Source organism: Camarhynchus parvulus, chromosome 28 (assembly GCF_901933205.1).
Source record: "Camarhynchus parvulus chromosome 28, STF_HiC, whole genome shotgun sequence".
In the NCBI taxonomy this organism is placed as follows: domain Eukaryota; kingdom Metazoa; phylum Chordata; class Aves; order Passeriformes; family Thraupidae; genus Camarhynchus; species Camarhynchus parvulus.
Genome location: NC_044598.1, coordinates 4,206,237 through 4,226,726, shown reverse-complemented (window position 1 = coordinate 4,226,726; position 20,490 = coordinate 4,206,237). Strand labels below are relative to the sequence as shown.

General features: G+C 46.5%; 1 protein-coding gene across 1 annotated transcript in view; it reads left to right on the top strand.

Moving 5' to 3' along the window:
* DOT1L (DOT1 like histone lysine methyltransferase) overlaps positions 1–20,490 on the top strand; it is an 89,552-nt gene that overhangs the window by 3,882 nt on the left and 65,180 nt on the right. The window contains 3 exon segments of the mRNA XM_030966557.1: positions 13,042–13,085; positions 15,474–15,548; positions 18,257–18,320. Of these exon segments, the coding sequence (XP_030822417.1) occupies positions 13,042–13,085; positions 15,474–15,548; positions 18,257–18,320 (183 nt within the window).

Genomic DNA, 20,490 nt, shown 5'->3' with positions numbered 1-20,490 from the left:
GAGAGAGGCCCTGCCTGTGCAGGGCTCTTGTGGCACCGTGTCCTTGGCCCTGCTGCCTGCTGTGTTCAGTAGGCTGCAAGTCCCTTCCAGGTCCAGAATGAGCCATCTGCCTGTTGTGCTGTGATCCCTGCTGGGTGACATTCCCATGGAAGGCCCTACAAGTGTCCATGTTGTTGTGGGTTGTGTTCCCCTCTCCCTGTGGGACTTGTGGGGGCTGAGCTGTGACAGCACCTGGGAACTCCTCCTGCAGCCCCTGGGGATCCCAGTAGGGTTGTGCTCTGGGTATAGGATCACAGGATCATGGAATGGTTTGCCTGGGAAGGGACCTTAAAGCCCAGCTTGTTCCACCCCCTTCCACTGTCCCAGGTTGTTCCAAGCCCTGTCCAGCCTGGCCTTGGACACTTCCAGGGATGGGGCAGCCACAGCTGCTCTGGGCAACCTGTGCCAGGGCTTCCCCACCCTCACAGCCAAGAATTTCTCTTCTACCTTAATTTCCATATGATAATACCATTTTTATCATCTACCAATTTTATTCCCTTCTTCCAGCCTTTGACTCTGTCCTAGGAGGGGACATGGTTGTGCCACTGTGTACATCTTACCAGGGTGAGGTACCTCTGCCCTGAGCTGCTGGAGCTCAAACCTCCAAATCAGCACCTGTGATGAGAAGTCTGGCTTGAATAATTAATTTATTTGTTTGTGTTCCTCATCGTTACTGCTGACTTTCCACTGAGCTGTGATGGCAAGAAAATTCTCATTTTCTGATTGAGTGTTGTCAGAGCATCCCCCTGCACCTGGAGGTGTGTGTGTGTCTGCTACTGGGAGTAATGGAATACAAGCTTCTTACTACTACATTTTGTGCAGGTTGGGAGGGTGCAGAGTGTGGCTTTTGGTTATTTTTTTTCCTTATCCAGCTGATACCATTCTGTCACCAAAGGAATGTGCTGTGCAGGGAGACCTCAAGGGCAGGGAGTGTTAATGAAAATCACAGCCCAGAGGGGATTGTCACCTTTGAAATTAAAGATCAACGGTGGAGATGAATAACAAACCTTGACTGAGAATTTAATCCTCTTTTTTGTGCGTGTCACTCAGCTTTCCTGGGAAGAGTTTCTGTGCTGCCTGGCTTTGACTTCCCAGGCATGGAGGCAGGTGTGGGAGTGCCATAGGATGGTGCTGTAGATGATTTTGGGAAGGAGCTAAATTGTTCCCTTGGGGTTGGAGCTGCCCTGCTGCTGAGGGTGGTCCTGTGCATCCTTCCTTTTGCCACAGACCCATCCCATGGGGTCCTTATTCCATACCCCACTGCCCTCCTGTGGGATGAGCTGATGGAAAACACATTTTACACGTGCTCCTGGCTTTTCCTTGGGATCAGCCTGTGCTGGAGGGGGAGGTGAAGCCCCCCTGATCCTCCCTGTGGGTTGGGGGTGTTGGTGCCTGTGGAGCTGTGTGTGGGGCTGCTCTGGGAACAGGATCGCTGGAAATATCTGGGCTGGAAAAAAATGTAGCAGTGTTTTCAGAGGCGGCCCCCCACCCTGCTCTGTGAAATGTGAGTCAGGTTCTGCCCGGGGCAGCCGGCCCTACAAAGGAGGCAGAGGAGGAAACTGTTGCTCTGCCTTTGCCAGGCAAAAACCTCCTCACCCCCTGAGTAATGGCCCAGAAATTCGGCAGAGTCCGGGGGGGTTTTCCCTGTTGCTTCAGCTTGTTGGGAAATGCTTGTGGGGATGACTAATCACTTAGAAAAAGCTTGTCTGCTGAAGGAAAGGTTTGAACATTGAGCACAGTTCCGATTTCTCAGCACCTCTCTCTCTCTCTGCCTGCCCACCCTAGTTGTAAAAACACCTGGAGTGGGGAGAGCAGGCAGCGTGAAGCTGGGAAATATTGACTCAGTCATTTCAAAAGCACTCGAGTTTCTCTGCTGCCCAGCAGATCACACAGCTGGCACAGTTACATCACTTTTCCTACCCTTTTCCCCAGCGCCAGAGGGACTCAGGGATGTGCTCTTGGGGGGCACAAGAACCCTACAGTGTTAATTGTGCAGCACGTGGGCAGCACAGAAGAGCAGTTTCCTTCTGGGCTTTACCCTTTGAAGTAGAACTTGCCCTGAGTGACAGTCGGGGCTTGTTCAGTTCTCAAACTCCTTTGTTCCAAGCCCTGACCCGTTGGATACAAGATAAATCATGAGTTCAGTTAACAGACATTTTTTTTGCCCAGTTTGAAAAGTGGAAGTTGGTCTCTTGTCTTGCATCTTAAAGACCACACTAGTATTTATTTTTTTATATAACTGATTTATCTGAAAGGCAACTGTTGAAAGACAGAGTAGCTGTCCAAGATTGCTTGTTTTCCCCCTTTCATTCATCAGCAAATGAGTGAGGATTAATGTTCCTGTCCAGGCCAAAGTTCCAGCCCAGGCAATTCAGATTTATCTACCTAAAAACTCACCCATCAGCTCCAGTTGGACACAGCACTGAAAGCTTTCAGTGTGCCAAGGGAAATCCATGCCCCCACATGCAGCTCCAGCTCTTGTCCTTCATGGCAGCCTTATTATATATGGAGATGATTATCCTTTCAAGGCTCAGATATGGGACTGAATTGTGTTGCCTCTGGGAATTTAGGCAAAATATCTTACCTCTTGGTATGTGAGATTTATGGAGGATTTAATCACCCTTCTCCCCAGACATCCATATGTCTACTTTTGTACTCTTCCTTCTTTCTTTTCCCCCTTTCTCATTGATTTGCTCTTTTTCCTTCCTGCTTTGAGTTAACCTTTAACTGTCTGATTAAAGTTTTGCCCTGTAATGATCAACACAAGGAGCAGGGGTGGGGTGGATTTTTTGTCTTTTATCACAGGTTGATAATCATAAATTGTCTCAACGTATTTTTGCTTCAGTTATTTTCTCCTTCCTAACAGAAGGATCCACAGAAGGAGGAAAAGTTCATGTTGGGAATTGTGGACATATTTACTTCCATGGTAATTATTAAAGACAAAACTAACTCTGAAGAGGAACAAGAAATAAAACTGAATAGAAAAGTTGGCCACATGCTGCTAGAGCTATCAAATCGAGTAGGGACTATTTTTAGAGCATAGGAAGAGGGTGAGTATATTTTACAGCAGGAAATGATGGTTTCATAGATAGGAGCAGATCAGTGAATAACGAAAAAGTTCCTGTTCAGAGTATTTTGGTTTGTTTCATTTCATGAGTGAATGAGAGTTTTCTAAACATTTACACTGAATGGACTTGGCAGTGTAGGATGAAAAGTCTAAGGAACTACTGAAGGCAGATAAATGAAGCATTAGAAAACTTTTCTGAACCAAATCCTACAAAAAGTTCTGAATTAAGTTTCTTAGTAAAAATGAATGAGTTTTAATAGTGTTTGTTATTTTCTGTGTCCTGTGAAGGCCAATTTCCTGAGGTTTTGTCAATAATGTGTCATTCACTTTTTGGAGCTAAGCAATATTATTATTTTGACACTTGTAAAATTCTAACAACTGTGAACTTTTGAGGCTTCTCATTCATTCCTCAGTCGGATTCCCACTGGGCTGGTTCTCACATCCCACAAGACCTGGGACATCAGGTGCTGGCTCAGGGGGCCTGTGACTCCTGGAACTGGGTTTGGAGTCTTTGTGGATCTTGGCTTCCACACCTGCTCATTACAGCAAACACTCATTTGAAATTCTGCCATCTGTGAAGAATGCATTGTAATATTGTAGGGTCATTTATAAGTCTAAAGTAAAAGCTTGTGGAAATGGTTGGTGGCTGGAAGTTGAGTTTTGCTGTTCAGAACCTCCATTGGATCACTGCTCTGCTCCACAAGTTGAAGCTTAAAAAGGAAAACCCATATATATGTGTGTGTGTATATATATATATTTGGGTTTTTTTTTGGTAACAAAACTGTATGTCCAGTGAGCTTCCGAAAGAGTACAAAATTTTACTGCTAATTTCTGTTATGTGGAATATTTATGTGTGTTAAATAGGAACAGAATTTCTGAGCTGTCCAAGACTGAGTTATCTTTACAGAATATAAAGTGGTTATTTAAGCTGTTGTCTCACCAGTTTTCCCTGCAGGAGATGGGGCTCAGGCTGTGCCATGAGCTTCCCTTCCTTCCTCACTGAGGGTGTGGGAAGACCCTGGGCTTGAGAAGGAGATGGTGGCTGCTTTCAGCACAGCAGTTTTGGGGCTGTGTGTTGATTCCTTGCCCTGGGTTCAGTGTGCAGGGTTGTTTCTGGCAGTGGGGATGATCAGAGACGCCTTGTGCTCTCTGTGCTGCAGGGGTGGGGTATTTCCCTGCTAGCACAGCTGTGGCTCCTGGGGAGGTGCAGCTTTGTGGCTGGGACATCTGCAGGTAGAAAGTGACTCTTGTCATCTCTGTTGCCTTGTGCTGAGCTGCTCTCACCCTTGGAGCAGTGTTTGTGAACTGGGCTGGTTCAAAGGGAACTGAGCCAAAACCCCACAAAGGTTTGGTTTTAGTTCAGGCCTCCCCTGCCTTTGCTGTGTGAGAGCACAGGCACTGCTGGCTCCAGAGCAAGAGGTGACTTTTGGGGAAGTGGTGGCAGGGCAGGTGGCTGGGTGGGGTTAAACTGGCTGTGAAATGGTGGCAGGGCTGCCTCCTCTGCTCCAGGGAGTGAAAGCCCAGCAGTCCCAGACAAGCAGTGCTGGGTTCTTGTGCATGTGCACATGGGATCACCACAGGCTCTGCCCCCTGCCTGCAGCTGCCCTGGTGTGGGCAGGGTGTGCCACTGCCTAAAACCCACCTGGGAGGGCAGTGGGACACACCAGTGAATTGCTGTTTTACCAGAATCATTGCATTCCCCTATGTATTGTGTTTAGTTAGAATGTATTATGTATTCTAACATAAACATTATTTTAAACTGCCTTTTTGCATAGTGGAATTGCTTATTTTGTCTGGCTCATCCTGCTGTGGCTGTCCTGTGTGCCTCCAACACTCCTGCAGGCTGATTGCATGTTAATGGATTGACCCAGCCCCTCCTGCACTACCAGGGGAACCATTCCCTCCTGCATCTGTGCAGTGTCCGTAGCAACAGTTGGGATTGCTGTGTGCAGAGGCAGAACTGTTCCTGTGCTTGCAGCAGCAGCAGTGAAAGTGCAATCCCTCTTGCAACCATGCTAAATGATTATCCAGAGCAGTTTGGGTCTTCTTTCTCGATGCCTGTTTCCTTTGTTAGTTTATTTTGGACCTTGGACCAACCTTTTCTTTTTATTTAAATGTCCTTATGTAGCCATTAAGGAGGCCATGGTGACCACTATGTTTTCCAGTTGGTTTTGTGTGACAGTAACCTAGAAACTGCCTCAGGCTTGTCTGCCTCCTGCTGTGTGGGAGATGGGCTTCCAAATGCTGTCCTGGGAGCTCTTCCTTCCCTTGTCTTTCCTTCCCTGAAACTGGGAGGAAAAGATGGTTACAAGGTGTTCTCTGCAGGAGATCTCTTTTTATACATTCTAATAAAAATGTATTCTTGTGAATGTCCCTATGCTTTCTGGAATGAAAGTAATTGGGTGGTTCAGAGGAGACTTTTGGTCCTCGTCTCTCTTGGTAAGAAAAACTGTGCTATGGCTGTTGCTATGGAAGCTAAAATGGCACAATCTTGATTTGGGATAAAATCTGGTAACATTAAACCGAGTCCTGCTATCCAATATGGAATACTGCATGGAGCAGGCTTTCCCTTCCCTTACTCAAGGCTTAACTGCCATTTGAGCACAAGGCAAGCACCTGAAAATGCAAAGTGGTGGAAGGCAGAGCTGGCTGGACATGGAGCCTGAGATCCTCCCTTCTTGAGCATCTCTGGCTGCTGCAGTGCTGGAACTGCTTTGGCTTTTCAGAGCCTCTTGTGATCCTCTTGTGCTCAAGTGTGGGGGCCTTGGAGCTGCCCTGGGCAGGGGGATGTGCTGGTGGGTCTCTCTAGGTGGGTTAAGTGAAATTAAACCCTGTGGGAGGAGGAACACAAACTCGTGACAGGCTGAAATCCCTGGTTTGTGAGGGCATCCGTGTGCTGTGCAGAATGCTGGATCTTTCCTGGCTCCCAGGGAAGCTGCAGCTGCTGTGGCTCTTGTTGCCTTTGCTGATGTCCAGAGAAACCCTTATCATCCTCCCCAGATGGAAGCAAGCAAGGGGCTTGAAAGAGGCACTTGTCCCACCAGCCTTCTGCAAGATTGATTGGCTTTTCCTAATCCATCTTTTTGATCTCTGCTAACCATCTTGTCTGCAGCTGTAACATCCTCTCCTTTGGATTTATGGACTGCTGCCTGGGGAGAGAGAGCTGCCACTGCAGGCAGCCAAGCTGTTCTTTAACCCAGGGGCTGGTGGGACTGACCTCTTTTGTTTTGCAAGTTAAATGGGTCATGTGGAGATCAGAATTTGGCAAATCCCTCTGACTTCTGTTAATCCATGAGTGGGGTCAGTGTCCAGGATTTGGGAGGAGCTGCTGTTACATTGGAGGGCTGGAAGTGTATTCAGGCAGGTCCTTAAAAGGTACACAAGGTTGCCATTGAATCATTTGTAACTGGCTTGTTTCAGCTTTGGTTTTCACACATCTGGTGGACAGGGGAAAGCTGCGGGAGATCTGTCCCTCCTGCTCTGCCCCTGCTTGACCACAGCTGCTTTTCACATTTCTGAAGAGCTGCTTTGGTCACCTGGCCTGTTTTTTGGGGAGGAAGCATGGTCTGGTGAGCCAGAGCTGGCTCTGAAAGGGCAAGGGTTGCTTTGCTGTGGGACAGTTTAGTCTGGGCAGCCAAAGCTATGCCCAGAAATGTTCCTGCCTATGAAGAGGAGATAAGGGGTCATAAAAGTCCCTGTATGGTGCTGGGAGAGTGCAAGATTGAAGGGGCTTGAGCTGTATTTTGTTTTTTACAAGAACTGATCCATGTTTTCAAACCATTTGCTTGCTGCTCAGGTCTGCAGGCTTTTTGGGGTACCTTTTCACTTCCTGTGCTGTGTAGATGATCAGATCTCACAAGATCCCTCTTTCAGAGAATCATGGAATCCCAGATTTGGTGTGGAAGAGACCTTGAACTCATCCAGTCCCACCCCTGCCATGGCAGGGACACCTTCCACTATCCCAGGGTGCTCCAAGCCCTGTCCAGCCTGGATAAGGTGTAGCTTGGCATGTGGGGAAATAAAATTTAGAAAAATATGGTGTTCACCCTCAAGCCTCAATTAGGCTTACCCCAAGGCTAAGCACAGTTTCATAAGAAAAACTCAAATAAAAAAAGATGTAAATCTGGAAGGGCACTGGGGTGATGTTTCTTGCCTCCAGGCATTGCTGGCTGCCCAATTTAACTGAACAAATTCTTTGTGTTTGAGGATGGAAACCAGAACATTTAAAACTGTTGCTTTAGGTTATAGATTCACTTTAGACTATGGATTGTTGCACTGGGGGTTAACTGTTCTGTACAAACACACCCAGGAGTCTGGGATATGGTACTGGAACACAGCATTAAATCAAAATCTTGCCATTTAAGTATCTTAAGGGGTGTTAGTTTGAAGATTTGATGTAACCAAAGCAGCCACACCTGGAGGAGGAGTGTAGGGGGAATCACGGGGGGGAATTACAAACTGCTCCAACAGCCAACTTGTGGCAAAAATGTTGCCAATTGGTACCTTACCTTGCTCCTGAATAGTGTTCTGTAGAAATGTCTGATTTGGCTGTTTTTGGTAGGAATTTGGTGCTTTGTAGAAGAAAATTGTGCACAGATAGCTGAGCTGTGGCTGGTGCTGATCGTGCTGTGCACACTGTGATCTCTTGGGGCTGTTACTGGGGTGTTATTGGGGCTGCTTTGGTTTTCTCACCCTGGTGGCAGAGGAAGAGCTGTGAGTCCTGCCGAGTCTTGAATATCCTGAGCTGGAAGGGACCCTCAGGGATGATCAGTGCAGCCCCTGTCCCTGCACAGCCACCCCAACAACCCCACCCTGAGCATCCCAAACTGCTCCTGGAGCTCTGGCAGCCTTGGGGCTGGGACTATTCCCTGGGGAGCCTGGGCAGTGCCCAGCACACTGAGTTCTGGTCATATTGGTGATTTTAAAATTTGATTTAACAAACAAGGAATGTGATTATAGAAAAGAATAATGATTGCTTCAATATACATATTTGGAAGGAGCTTTTGGGCACTGTCTTATTTGGCTTTCAAATGACAAGTTAGGGCTTGTCATATCTGCAAGATACAAAAGGTCTTTTTTATGAGGAGGTGAAGAAAAAGACTGAACTCTTAAAAATTGCTCTGTGGTCCAACTTCATGGCCTGAAGGATGACAGGAGTTGGTGTCTGTAGGAGAACTCAGCTCTGTGTGTGTGGGACAGGAGCTCTGTGTCCTGGGGGCTCTGCTGTGCTCAGTTACAGCTGTGGGGCTGTTCTGGCTCCAAACTCTGCTCAGAGTTGTAGGAATGTGTGGTTGGAGAAACCTGTTGTAAGAATCAGAAGGGTGAAGCTTTTCAGTCCTGCTGGCTGAAACTGTGCTCCACTTTTCCCTAGAATATGTTGGATGGTCTTTGACATGACTTTTGACAAAGTGTCTGCTTTCTTTCTGTTATTTTTTCCAATGAAATATCTTGGCAAAAACTATTGAACTTTCTCTGGGAACTCACGTTTCAATTTGAAATTCAGTGTTTAGCTTGAAGACCAGAACTCTGAAAAGTTCAGCTGGAGAGGGTTGGCTGCAATAACTCAATGTGTGTTTAAGTTTGGTTTGTTTAAATCTTGTTGTGAAGAGCGTTGGACAGTCTCAATAATTATTGCAGACTGCAACTCTTTACTTTAAATACTTTCCACATTAAAGAGATAAGGTTGGTTGTGAAAAGCTTCCATTTCTGTGGCTCAGAAGATTCCAAGGGCCTCTCAGACAGCATAAGTACAGGAACATTGGAAAGTACACAGAGGGCAGGAGCAGCACGTAGTGTGCAGGGAGGAGGGAGGGAGGGGAGCCTGGAGCAGGAGGAGGGTGAATGGAGCTGCTCTTTGTGACAGGGAGCACCGTGCTGGCATCAGCTCATCTCGTGACTGGGAACAGAACACAGAGGCTGCTTGAGCCTGGGCCAAAAGGCTCCTGCACATGGGATTCCAGCACTGATGGAGTGTGTGGGAGGCTCTTCCCCAGCAGCTTCCACTGCCAAAGCCCTGTGGGTGTCAGAGTCCAGCACGACACACGAGCACAACCTGCCTGCAACCTGAGTCACGGGCACTGCAGCTGGGAAAAAGAATAAAAACCTTCTGAACTGAGCCCAAAACCCCAAAGTCAGAGCCCTGGCTGAAGGGGAGAAGCTTCAGGCCACCTTTGGGGCTGCAGGGGTGGCTGTTGGCTGAGCAGGGTGAGGTTGATCAGCAGAGCAGGAGTCACCTTCCATCCCAGCTCCATCCCAGCTCCATCCCAGCTCCATCCCAGCTCCATCCCAGCTCCATCCCAGCTCCATCCATCCATCCTCCCAGGCTGCTGCCTTCAGTGTTCCTCCATCCCAAGGATCTGGGTTAAAGCTGCTGCTCCCAGCTCTGCCCTGCACCTGCTTGGGCTGCTGATGGAGCAGGGGCAGCATTTGGGGGGGTTTCTGTGGGGAATGGATTTATAGAGAACTTTCAAAGTTTGGTAGAAGATTTGTATAGGATGTATTTGTATTTAAACTTTGAGATGAGAAATGCTGACTTAGAAATGCTATAGAATAGGACAGACATTGCTGAGAGGGAAATAGAACTAGAAATAAGTTTCAAAGGATGGCCTTACAAATAAAATTAGATACTTTAGAGAAATAGAACTGTGAAAGATGCATTGTAGTAGGACCCAAAAGGGGTAATTTTAGATGATTGGCTTTGAGGCATTTACAGCATGGTGTGACAAAAACTGATAAGTCAAGAAATGTTTATCATGTACAGTAATTAGGAAATAATTGGCTTCTAATTGTGATGGTGTGAATTATAACATCTGTATTGTCTCACCTTTCACATGAGACTAAAAATAGAATAAAAGTTTTTAAAGCACCTCTCAGTTGTCTCATCTGTGGGTCAGAAAAGAGCTTAATCCAACAATTTCTATTCCATTTGCCTTTTGGTTGCCTCAGACTCCCTGCCAGTGCCATAACCAGTTGCCTGAACACAGATGTGATGCCTGTTGCTGTTCAATGTCTTTTCTGATTAAATCATACAACCATAATGATGATATGGGGCTGGAAGTTTCTCTTAAGAAAAGAGAAGCTGCTCTGTATTCCCTTCAGATATGTTTCCCCCTTCCCTCAGTTTTCCACAGCCAGCTCTGCTTTGAAGAAATGTAGGAGATCCTACTGGATTAAAAAAAAAATTCTTTAATTTTTTGGGTGAGATTTCCTTGAGACCTTGGGAGCTTCTCTGCTCAGCCAAAGTCTGTTAGAGTGAAGTAAACTTGGGAAGTGTTTCAGCATGGGGAGTTCAGCAGCAGTAGATGTGGAACTGGTTTGGATTTCTTTATTCCCAGATAATGTCACAAACTAAGCTCAAAGCCCCTTCTGCCTGGAGTTTCCATGTGAGGTTGTGCAAAGTCACTTAAATTGGCTGATCTGTAGTTGTAGATGTGAATTGTGATTTATTATTATTATTTCTAAGATTGATTTTTTCACTTTTTAACCCAAGATAAAGGAGTCTGTTAATTAGACAATTTTAGTCACTTAGAGGGGTGTTTTCATGAAGACCTGTAGGAGCAGGGGTCTCTCATGTGCTCTGCTCTCATTGCAAGTGTCCAACCCCAGAACTTCCTCCCAGGAAGTGTTTATGCCAGAATAAGCCTGAATTCACTTTTCTGGTATAATGTGCTTGTGTTGATAAAGCAAATGGTGACTCTGCAGGAGCACAGTTTACTGGGAGAGCTGGATCAGCCCAGGGGGGCTCTGCTGGGATAATTCTGCATGGAGTGAAACATGAACATTTCTGAGAGATGTTTATGGATGAGCTGCTGTCCTGGGTTATTACACTTGGCAGATAAGAAATGAGAAGAAAGAGAAGTTCTCCTCCCTCCTTGTCCCCTCCTTTCAGTGCACAGAGAAAAGAGGAGAGAACACATTCTCTTTTATTTGTGCACTGAGAGGCAGGAGCAGGTTTCAGTTTGTTTCCCTGGTTTCTAGGCCAACATTTATCAGAAGAATTACCTGACATTCCTGGGAGACTGGGTTATGGATGCTGCTGTTTTCTGCAGGGTTTGGTTGTCCCAGCCCAGGAGACTGGAGGAAGCACAGCCCAAATCTGTTCTGTGCTGTTTGGTGGCAGCAGCAGGTTGTTAAATGTGGTCAGGGCAGAGCTCAGCTCCAGGCTCAGTGTGATCCATCCCAAATGTCCTGGCTACTGTTGTTGGCTGTTTTTTCCTCTCCATGTTGTAACTGGAATAATTTAGTTTTCTTGGCTTAGCCTTCTTTGTGACTTCTAGATTTGGGGTTAACTTTTTGTTATCTGAAAAGAAGAGCTTTTCTTCTGGTAAAATTGTGTTATCTCATAGCTTAAATACAGAATCCCAGACTGGTTTGGGTTGGAAGGCACCTTAAATATAATTTAATTCCATTTTCCACCATCCCAGGGTGGTTCAAGACCCATTCAACCTGGACTTGGGCACTGCCAGGGATCCAGGGGCAGCCCCAGCTGCTCTGGGTACCCTGTGCCAGGGCCTGCCCACCCTGCCAGGGAACAATTCCTGCCCAAGATCCCATCCAGCCCTGCCCTCTGGCAGTGGGAGCCATTCCCTGTGTCCTGTCACTAAGTCCCCATATTAAAATTTCCTCTCTCTTCTGTTTATGAGCCCCTTTAAGGCACTGGAAGGATGGCAGACCTCAGAGATTCTTGCCTATTTGTCCTGAGATTTTTAACTAGGCATTGAAATGCCAAATTTCTTTGAATGAGAACTTCTGCAGGCCTGGCTGATCCCAGTGGTTATACAAGGGAAAATGTGTTTCCTCCTGAAAAAAGGAAAGCTGAGATAATGATGGAAAATGCTTCCATTTGACTCAGATCATGTCCTTCCATGTCTTGAAAATGAGATAATCCAACCATTTTCTGTTATCAACCATCAGTGGTTTTCTTCTTGCCTTTCCCTGCCCCCAGTCGTCTGCTTTGTTACCTGTCTCTGCCCTTTGCTACAGAATTTCCCCTGGTAACTACAGAAATGACATTTCTGCAGCACAAAGCAAGGGAAATGTTTTGAGGGAGCCTTTGCACTTGTATTTCTGGAAGGGCTGTAGATACAGGACTCCTAATTAAAAGGTCAAAGCCTCTTGCAGAAACAAATGTCTAAATATAACCCCAGCTTTGTGCAGATGGACTCTGGTAACCAAGGCTGGATACATCAATGTGTATGAGGGACTCCTGTGGCTTCCCTAAAATAGAACTTTTTTTGTACAATGGTGCATATAAATGCAGCTCCAAGAGCTCTTTCCAGCATGAATTTGTAATAATTTGCTAAATCCACTTGTGCTTTTGTTGCTCCTGAATAAACTCCCAAATGAAATCAGCAAACCTCCGTGTCTCACCCTGGTGTGGATGTGTGCTGCTCAGGGTTTGGTGTGTTTTGGCTTTCAGTCCATGAGCAGGGCTGCATATCCAGGCCTTTTTCTGTGTGCTCTGAGGCTGTTTTTCCTGCACTGACATCTGCTCCCACTGTTTATTGGATGCTTTATTTTGGAAAGCCATTCCCTGTGCAAGAATCTCGCTACCCATCTGGAGCTGGGAGCCTGTGCCAGATGCTGGGCCAAGGGAATCAGCTGCTCATTGGGAACTTGCAGGGAAGTACCTGCTGCATCCCAACAATCCCAAAGGCTTCAGTCCCATAATCCCCAGCCACACAGTCCTGACTGTGGGGAATGACAGAGAAATAAGTAGAATGACAGTTCAGTCAGAGACACTTGAAAATTTTATTTCCTTAAGCTTTATTTTTCCTTAGAGGGCTCATTTTGATGGCTTTAATGGGTGGAATTCAAAGACTCCTTTCCCCGTATGCTTGGCACCTGTATCCTAAAAAACAGTGTGTTTTTAATTTCTGTAAACTCCTGACAAACACCACCTGATGTGTCTTTTTTTTTTTTCTGTTTAATTTCAGGACAAACACCACGATGCTGCTCACGAAATTATTGAGACAATTCGGTAAGTGCTGGGTGCAGCCTGCCTGGGACCCTTCCTGTGCCTCACTGCAGCTCTGGGAAGGGATGGCTGGGCTCAGGACACACAGGAGGGCAGCAGTTACCATTTAGCACCTCTGAGTTATTTTTCTAAGCTGAATTTGCTGCAATGCAGAGCTCCCTGCCAAAGAAACATTGTTTTATTTTGCCATATTCCATTCTGTTGTGAACAGAGTTCAAGATGAGTGGTGGTGGTCAGCTTTAATACTTGGGGCAGTTGGTATTTGAGCTGTGGACAGACAAAGTTAAGGGAACATCCTTGGCTTGATGTGTTATGTGCTGATCTTGCCTCTGCCCACCCTCTCAGTTTCCCCTGTTGCTGTGATCTTGCAGCATTTGGGTTGTTTGGCAATGATCTCCCTGTAGCATTGCTCTTAATCCTGCTGATAGAGTTGGAACAGCGTGGGGAAAATGGGAGGATAAAGGTGAAAGACAACTGAGAGGAGCAGGAAGTCAGAGGATTTCCCAACACAGGCTCTCAGGACGTGACTTGCTGTTATTTCAGCAGGATTAGGAGGGGACTTGCCAAAGAACAACTTTTAATAAATGCTACACGAATTCCCCAAACACCTGAGGGATGAGGATGAGTTATCCCCATTACAAAGCTGCTCTTGTGAACTGTTTTACATCCTCACAGGCTGCCCTTTGCTCAGCTCAGGGCTGTGCCTGCTGCAGGTTTTAGTGCTTGGGTGGTGCAGGTACAGGTGAGGGAGGAGGTGTTTTACCTGCAGAACCACCTGAGCTCAAAATCTGGTCACAGATGGCAAAGGCAAAGGTAGCAGTGAGCCTTGTGTGCTCCCAGTGTGAGTGTGGGAGAGCCAAGTGCTTGATAACATCACTCACATGCCTGAAATCAGAGCATTTCCCATGGGCTGGGGGGCAGAGGATGTGGAATGAGGCTGGAGCTGAACATTTTTCTCCTAAAGAAGTTTCTTTTTCTATCTACAAAACGTTGCCACTGGTGCTGCCAGTTTCCTTGGACTGGTGGGGACAAGATCCTATCTTTTGGGGTTTTGTGGCATCATTTTTGGGCCCCTTTCCAAGGGGCTCAGAGGGGGTGGCTGCAGTGGTTGATGCTTTCTTTGCTGGATGGAGGCAAAGGGAAGCTGCCTTAGGAAGCAGTTGGGTCAAGTAAAGTTTCACAACTGCTTTCAGCAAGGCTGGAATGAACTCAGTGTCAGAAATGCTGCGTTTGGCTTGTGCAAAGTGCCCACAGTGTTGTGAAAGTGGTGGAGAGAGAATGCAGGGAATATCCCAACATCCCTTTATCTCATCAGGCAGTGGAGTCAGGGAATGTCCCAAGCTGCAATGGGCACAAGGATCCAGCTGCTGACTGCCTGTTCCTGGGATTTAAGAAGCACCAACCACTCCAGCCACCCCCTCTGAGCCCTGGTGCTTTAGGGGACATATGAGATACCAGAGGAGGGCCAGCCATGCATGTCCAAGTTCTGCTTTTCACTGGCCTGTGTAGTTACTAGTTATTAACCATATGTGAATCAGCCAGAAGGAACAGAACTGTTGGATCTTCAGTATTTTTTTTTTATTCACCATTTTAATAGTGAAGAATGGAGCAAAGTTCATGAGGAAGAAATTCTGTGATTCCTATTGGAATTCATCCTGTGATGTGGGTTTTTCTGATGCTGACAGTGCTTTCCAATTTGATATTTGCGGAGGAAATTTGTGTGCATAGCTTCTGTGGCTTTTAAATTGCTTTTGAAGGGACTTAATCTTCCTCCATTCCACAAGTGAAGCTCTCTCCTGTGAGCTGCCATTGTTGCATGCACTACAAGTGGGCATGTTCTTCCCCTTTCTGATGGCCACAACACACAGGGCTGTGTTAATTCAGAGTATCAAAGGGCTCTTTTATTAAAATAACTTCTAAAAATCTGGTTTGGTTGGGTGTGTAAGGTGTGAGAGCAGTTTAGGCACTCCCCAGGGAACATCCTGGCACTGAGTGGTTGGTGACAGGGTTTTTGGGCTGCTGTGGCAAATGTCTTCTCCACATTCAGCCTTGTCAAAGCTTCCTGCAGCCTCAGAATTCTTTGGAAATGCTGCACTTCTGCATTTTATGTTAGATTAACATCAGCCATGACTTTGAGTATTTTTAGACACGTGGAATAAATTTATCACCTCATTTTGAAGCTTTATGCTCCTGCCAGTGTCTACAGGCATCTTGCTGTTTATTCAGTACAAATGTGCACTGTTGCAGTTTCCCATGATGTCTGCCTTATTCCTGAATTACTGTGAGCTCCCAGGGCTGCTCTCTTCATGTAGAGCAGTCCAAATTGAGACAAACGACCTTATTACACTTAATTGGCGATACCTCTATTCATTATTTCTTCTCTCCTTCTAGGTGGGTCTGTGAAGAAATCCCAGATCTCAAGCTTGCCATGGAAAACTATGTTTTAATTGACTATGATACAAAAAGGTGAGAGGAATGTTTTTGTTCCCAGCAGGAGTTGAGGGTGTAGTGAACCAGTGTGTAACTGGTTATTCTTAGACACTACCAACTGAAGTTTTCTCTCAGAACTGGCTTCAGGCTCTGCTGGAGTTATTTTGGTAGGAAATGTGTAACAGCAACATTGGCAAAGGCAGTTGGATTAAGGACATAATTGGAAACTCCACGAGCTCCAGTGCAGCTCTGCTGTACATTGAATTACTCACTGTGAAACAATGATTGGTATCTGCACCCTTGGAGCTGGGCCAGGCTGGGAATCTCAATGGTTCCTGCTCCTGTAGGAACCAGGAATTCCTGTTCTCAGCAGGCCATGGCAGAGCTGGGTGGCAGAGGGAGCTGCACCTTCCCCTCCCTCCCCTTCTTTCTGATTGGGGGCTGAATTTGAAGGTGAAATTCCCAGGGAGCAGGGCCAGGGTGGGAATTTCAATGGTTCCTACTCCTGCAATAACCAAGAATTCCTGTTCTCAGCAGCAACAGTAGAGGCAGAGCTGAGTGGCAGAGGGAGCTGCACCTTCCCCTTCTCCCCTTCCTGCTGGTTGGGGGCCGAATAAAAAAGTGAAAATCCCAGAGAATATGGCCAGGATGTGAATTTCAATGGTTCCTACTCCTGTAGTAACCAGGAATTCCTGTTCTCAGCAGGCCAAGGCAGAGCTGGGTGGCAGAGGGAGCTACACCTTCCTCTTCTCCCTTTGCTGCTGGTTGGGGGCTGAATTAAAAAGTGAAATTCCCAGGGAGCATGGTCAGAATGGGAATTCCAATGGTTCCTGCTCCTGTAGGAACCAGGAATTCCTGTTCTCATCAGACCATGGCAGAGCTGAGTGTCAGAGGGAGCTGCCCCTTCCCCTCTCTCCCCTTCCTGCTTGCTGGGGGCTGAATTCAAAGATGAAATTCCCAGGAATGTTGTGGGCAGTTGGAGGGGTTCTGAGGTGCCTCAGTTCCATGGAGTTCAGAGTTAATGTCTCTTATGGGATATTCCCTTCCTGGCTGGGAGAGGCAGATCCTGAGCTGTGTCTGTGGAGACTTCTGAGGTTCTGTGCATGGACTTGGCTCCACTGACACTGGGAAAAGGGAGGATGCTCAAGCTGCAGTTTACAAAAACCTCCCTGGTTGCCTTCATGGGAAAGACTGAATTTATCCAAATCCACAGAATGATTAAACTGTTAGAAGAAAGTTTACTGATGAAACTGCATTGGTGCGAGCAGAATCCCAGAATATCCTGAGCTGGATCCCACAGGGATCATCAGTTCAGCCCTTGTCCCTGCACAGACACCCTAAAAATCCCACCCTGAGCACCCCTGAGAGCTCCTGGAGCTCTGGCAGCCTTGGCACCATTCCCTGGGGAGCCTGGGCAGTGCCCAGCAGCCTTGAGGGAAAGAACCTTTCCCAACCTAAACCTCCCCAGCCCTAGATATTTCTGTTATGATCTGCTTAAGGTATTGCTTCCTCTTCTCTCAATTTTCATTGTTTCATTGAAAGACTTGTTAGTCTCTGCCTTCTTCCTGGAAAATTCAAAAGGAGTAATCAAGGCCAAGCATCCCTTGTCATTAAAATCCATTAATTTGGATTTGTGGATTACTCACAGCAGCTGCATTACTGTATTTTTGTGGTTCTGGCATCCTCACTGGGTGTGTTTCACTGGGGACCATCAGTGTGGTTGGCAGCAATGCTGAATAAAAGGGAAACCCATCTGTTCCCCAAAGTCACCCCCCACTATCTTCCTGCAGCTGTTCAAGAAAGTCATGAACTGGAATTCTGGTAAAGATTTCAGTCTTTTTTCTTCCTTTGAAAAAAATTTGTTGGAAAAATCCCTGGCAGCAGGTGGGCTGAGGCAGGGATGTGAAGGAGAAGCAGCAGCAGGTTATGGAAATGCAGACAAACCCCATTGCAGCCTTGCTTTTCCCAGCATGGAAACAAGCACAGGCAGCTTTGAGAGCTCATGGGAGAGGTGTCCTGGCCTGTGTAGTGACCCTGATGATCACAAGAGACTCCAGTGTCCCTTCTGATGTCCCCTGGTCCCCCATCCCTTGCCAGCTTTGGGAATGCCCATGGTTAACGATGTCACTCCTGTAACTCCTTGTGTTGTTTTTGCTCTGCTCTGTGGGTCTGGTTACATAACCATTGATGTTCCCAGGGATATACTTTCTTTCCTAGCCTGAGATGAATTGATTTAATCCTCTCAGTTTGTGTCATTAGGGCATCTGCTGGGCTGACCATAATCCCAGGCAGCCCATGGAGCAATCCCTGATGGGTGATGCTTTAGGCTGTGTGCTGGCTCTAAACGCATTTTCAGTCCCAGGGTGAATTTCTGGAAAAGCATCTGCTTGTCTCAGGACTGATTATTGTGGAGAGATGACAGCAAAAAGGAGAAAAATGTACACAGCTCTTAAATTTCTGTGCAGCTGAAAATATGGAGAAGAGGTTCTGAGAATACAGAAGTTTACCAGGAAAAGGGCTGTACTCGAAGTATGACTTAAAATAAAGGAACTAATATTATTTGTCATGTACTTCTGGTCTACTGGGGATTTTATTTAAAGGAAACAAAGACTTAAATCTATGTATGTAATTACATATCCTGAGAGAAGCAAACCCTAAATACCTACTAGCCAAGAGGATGGAAAAGCACAAAATTTTACCTTCAAACCTGCCTGTTTTGAGCTGTCCTTGTGTTCTCCCCCCAGCTTTGAGAGCATGCAGAGACTGTGTGACAAGTACAACCGAGCCATTGACAGCATCCACCAGTTGGTGAGTATTGAATTTGGCAAAAACCTGCCGTGGTTTTTGTGTGCCACCTTTGAATTCAGGTAGTGAACATCAGCAGAAAGCTGTGACTGACTCAGTTCTGCATCATTACTCAGTTCAACATCAGTTCAGTGGGGATAGCAAAGAAAAAAGGAGTGAACAAACCTTTACACCCACCCCAACTCTATTCAGTGTTGTGCTTTACACTGGCAATTGTTTTTTGCATCTCTTTAAATCCCCCTTTATCAGCTGTGAAATTATCTGTTAATTAAGGTGTGACAAATGAGATATTCCAGGAACAGCCTGGAACTTCCAGTTTTTGGGGGGCTCCAGCTTGGTATTAAACTTATTTTCTTGATCACACCTGGGCAGTCAAGGAGTTATTATTGGAGAGATATTCCTACAGAAAGAAAGGGAATTAAACCCCACTTTTTGCTCCCAAATTCTCCTCTTCGTTGTGCACTCTGGCTCTGTTATTTTGGCACTTTGAAACAACTGACTTGCCTTCAGGGGGAAGGAAAAGTTTATCTACATTTAACGCAGGGATTTCTCATATAGATTGACTTTTGCACAGGGAAATCTGTGACTTATGGGTACTTAAATAATCCATATGAACTCTCCTGTGTGTTGTGGAAGTGATCCATGGCTTAGGAATTTCCTTGCCACAGTTCAGCTGCTCTGGCCTGTGGGATCACTGGCTAAAGTAGAATGTAATCTCTTTTCAGGCCAATTTAATGAGCTTTTTGGTTCTCTTACCCCCAGGAAAGGTTGAACTGGAGGAAGCAAAACCTGAACAATGAATAATGTTACTATTCTGCTTAATTTGAAAGCATAGGTGGATTTTTTTTCTCTGCTGTTCTTGTGGGAATTATTTGAAATATGCAGTATTATGGCAACAAGCCTTTTTTCTGGGATTTTCTTAATATTTTGGGCCTTAAAAACTTGTGCTTATTTGGATTCAGGCACCTTCATGTCTGTGTTGGTTAATAGCTAAATATTAGCTAAATATAGGCTATTCAGCTTTTGCAGTTGCTATCTGGACTGGCAAACTTGATGGGTTTAATTTTTCCCTTCCCATCTGAATCTCACAGGAATGTTTAGGAGGGGTGCTGGAATTGCCCTTTTTTGGTTTGTTTTTATCAAGGGGAGAGGTAGACATTTTTAAAACTTAGCAACTTTTCTGCTTAGCGTGGGTTTTTTTCTGAAGAAGAAAGGAAGCTTGATTTCCATCTCTTTCCTGCCACTCCCTGTCTGAGTGCATCTGATCCCTCCCATGTGACAGCTCCTGGAGCAAAATTAACCTGTTCTTGTGTTGACAGTCAACATCAGTTCAGTGGGGATAGAAAAAAAAGAGTGAACAAACCTTTACACCCACCCCAAAGTGTTGTGCTTTACATTGCCAATTGTTTTGTCCATTTCTTTAAGTTCCCCTTTATCACCTGTGAAATTACCTGTTGATTGAGGTGTGACAAAGTGCAGAGCAATTGCTGCTGTGCAATTTCTGCAGAATCACAGAAAGGTTTGGGTTGGGAGAGACCTTAAAGCCCACCCAGTGCCAGCCCTGCCATGGCAGGGACACCTCCCACTGTCCCAGGTGCTCCATGCCCTGTCCAGCCTGGCCTTGGGCACTGCCAGGGATCCAGGGGCAGCCCCAGCTGCTCTGGGCACCCTGTGCCAGGGCCTGCCCACCCTGCCAGGGAACAATTCCTGCCCAAGATCCCATCCAGCCCTGCCCTCTGCAGTGGGAGCCATTCCCTGGCTCCTGTCCCTCCAGGCCTTGTCCCCAGTCCCTCTGCAGCTCTCCTGGAGCCCCTTCAGGCCCTGCCAGGGGCTCTGAGCTCTGCCTGGAGCCTTCTCTTGTCCAGGTGAGCAGGCCCAGCTCTCCCAGCACAGAAGCAAAGCAGATTATTTCAGTGCCCAATTCCTGGTTCCAGCCCTGCTTCCCCAAGGACTGAACACATCTGATCCCATTTCTGTTCTCACTGAAATCAAGGGCACTGCTCCAATACCTTGGCTTCAAGTCACAGGGCTTGGGATCTGCCAGGGGCTCTGAGCTCTCCCCAGGGCCTTTTCTTGTCCAGGTGAGCACCCCCAGCTCTGCCAGCCTGGCTCCAGTTCCATTCCCTGTTTTTATGTTTAAGCAGCACCTGCAGCCCAGGCTGAGGGTGAGGGG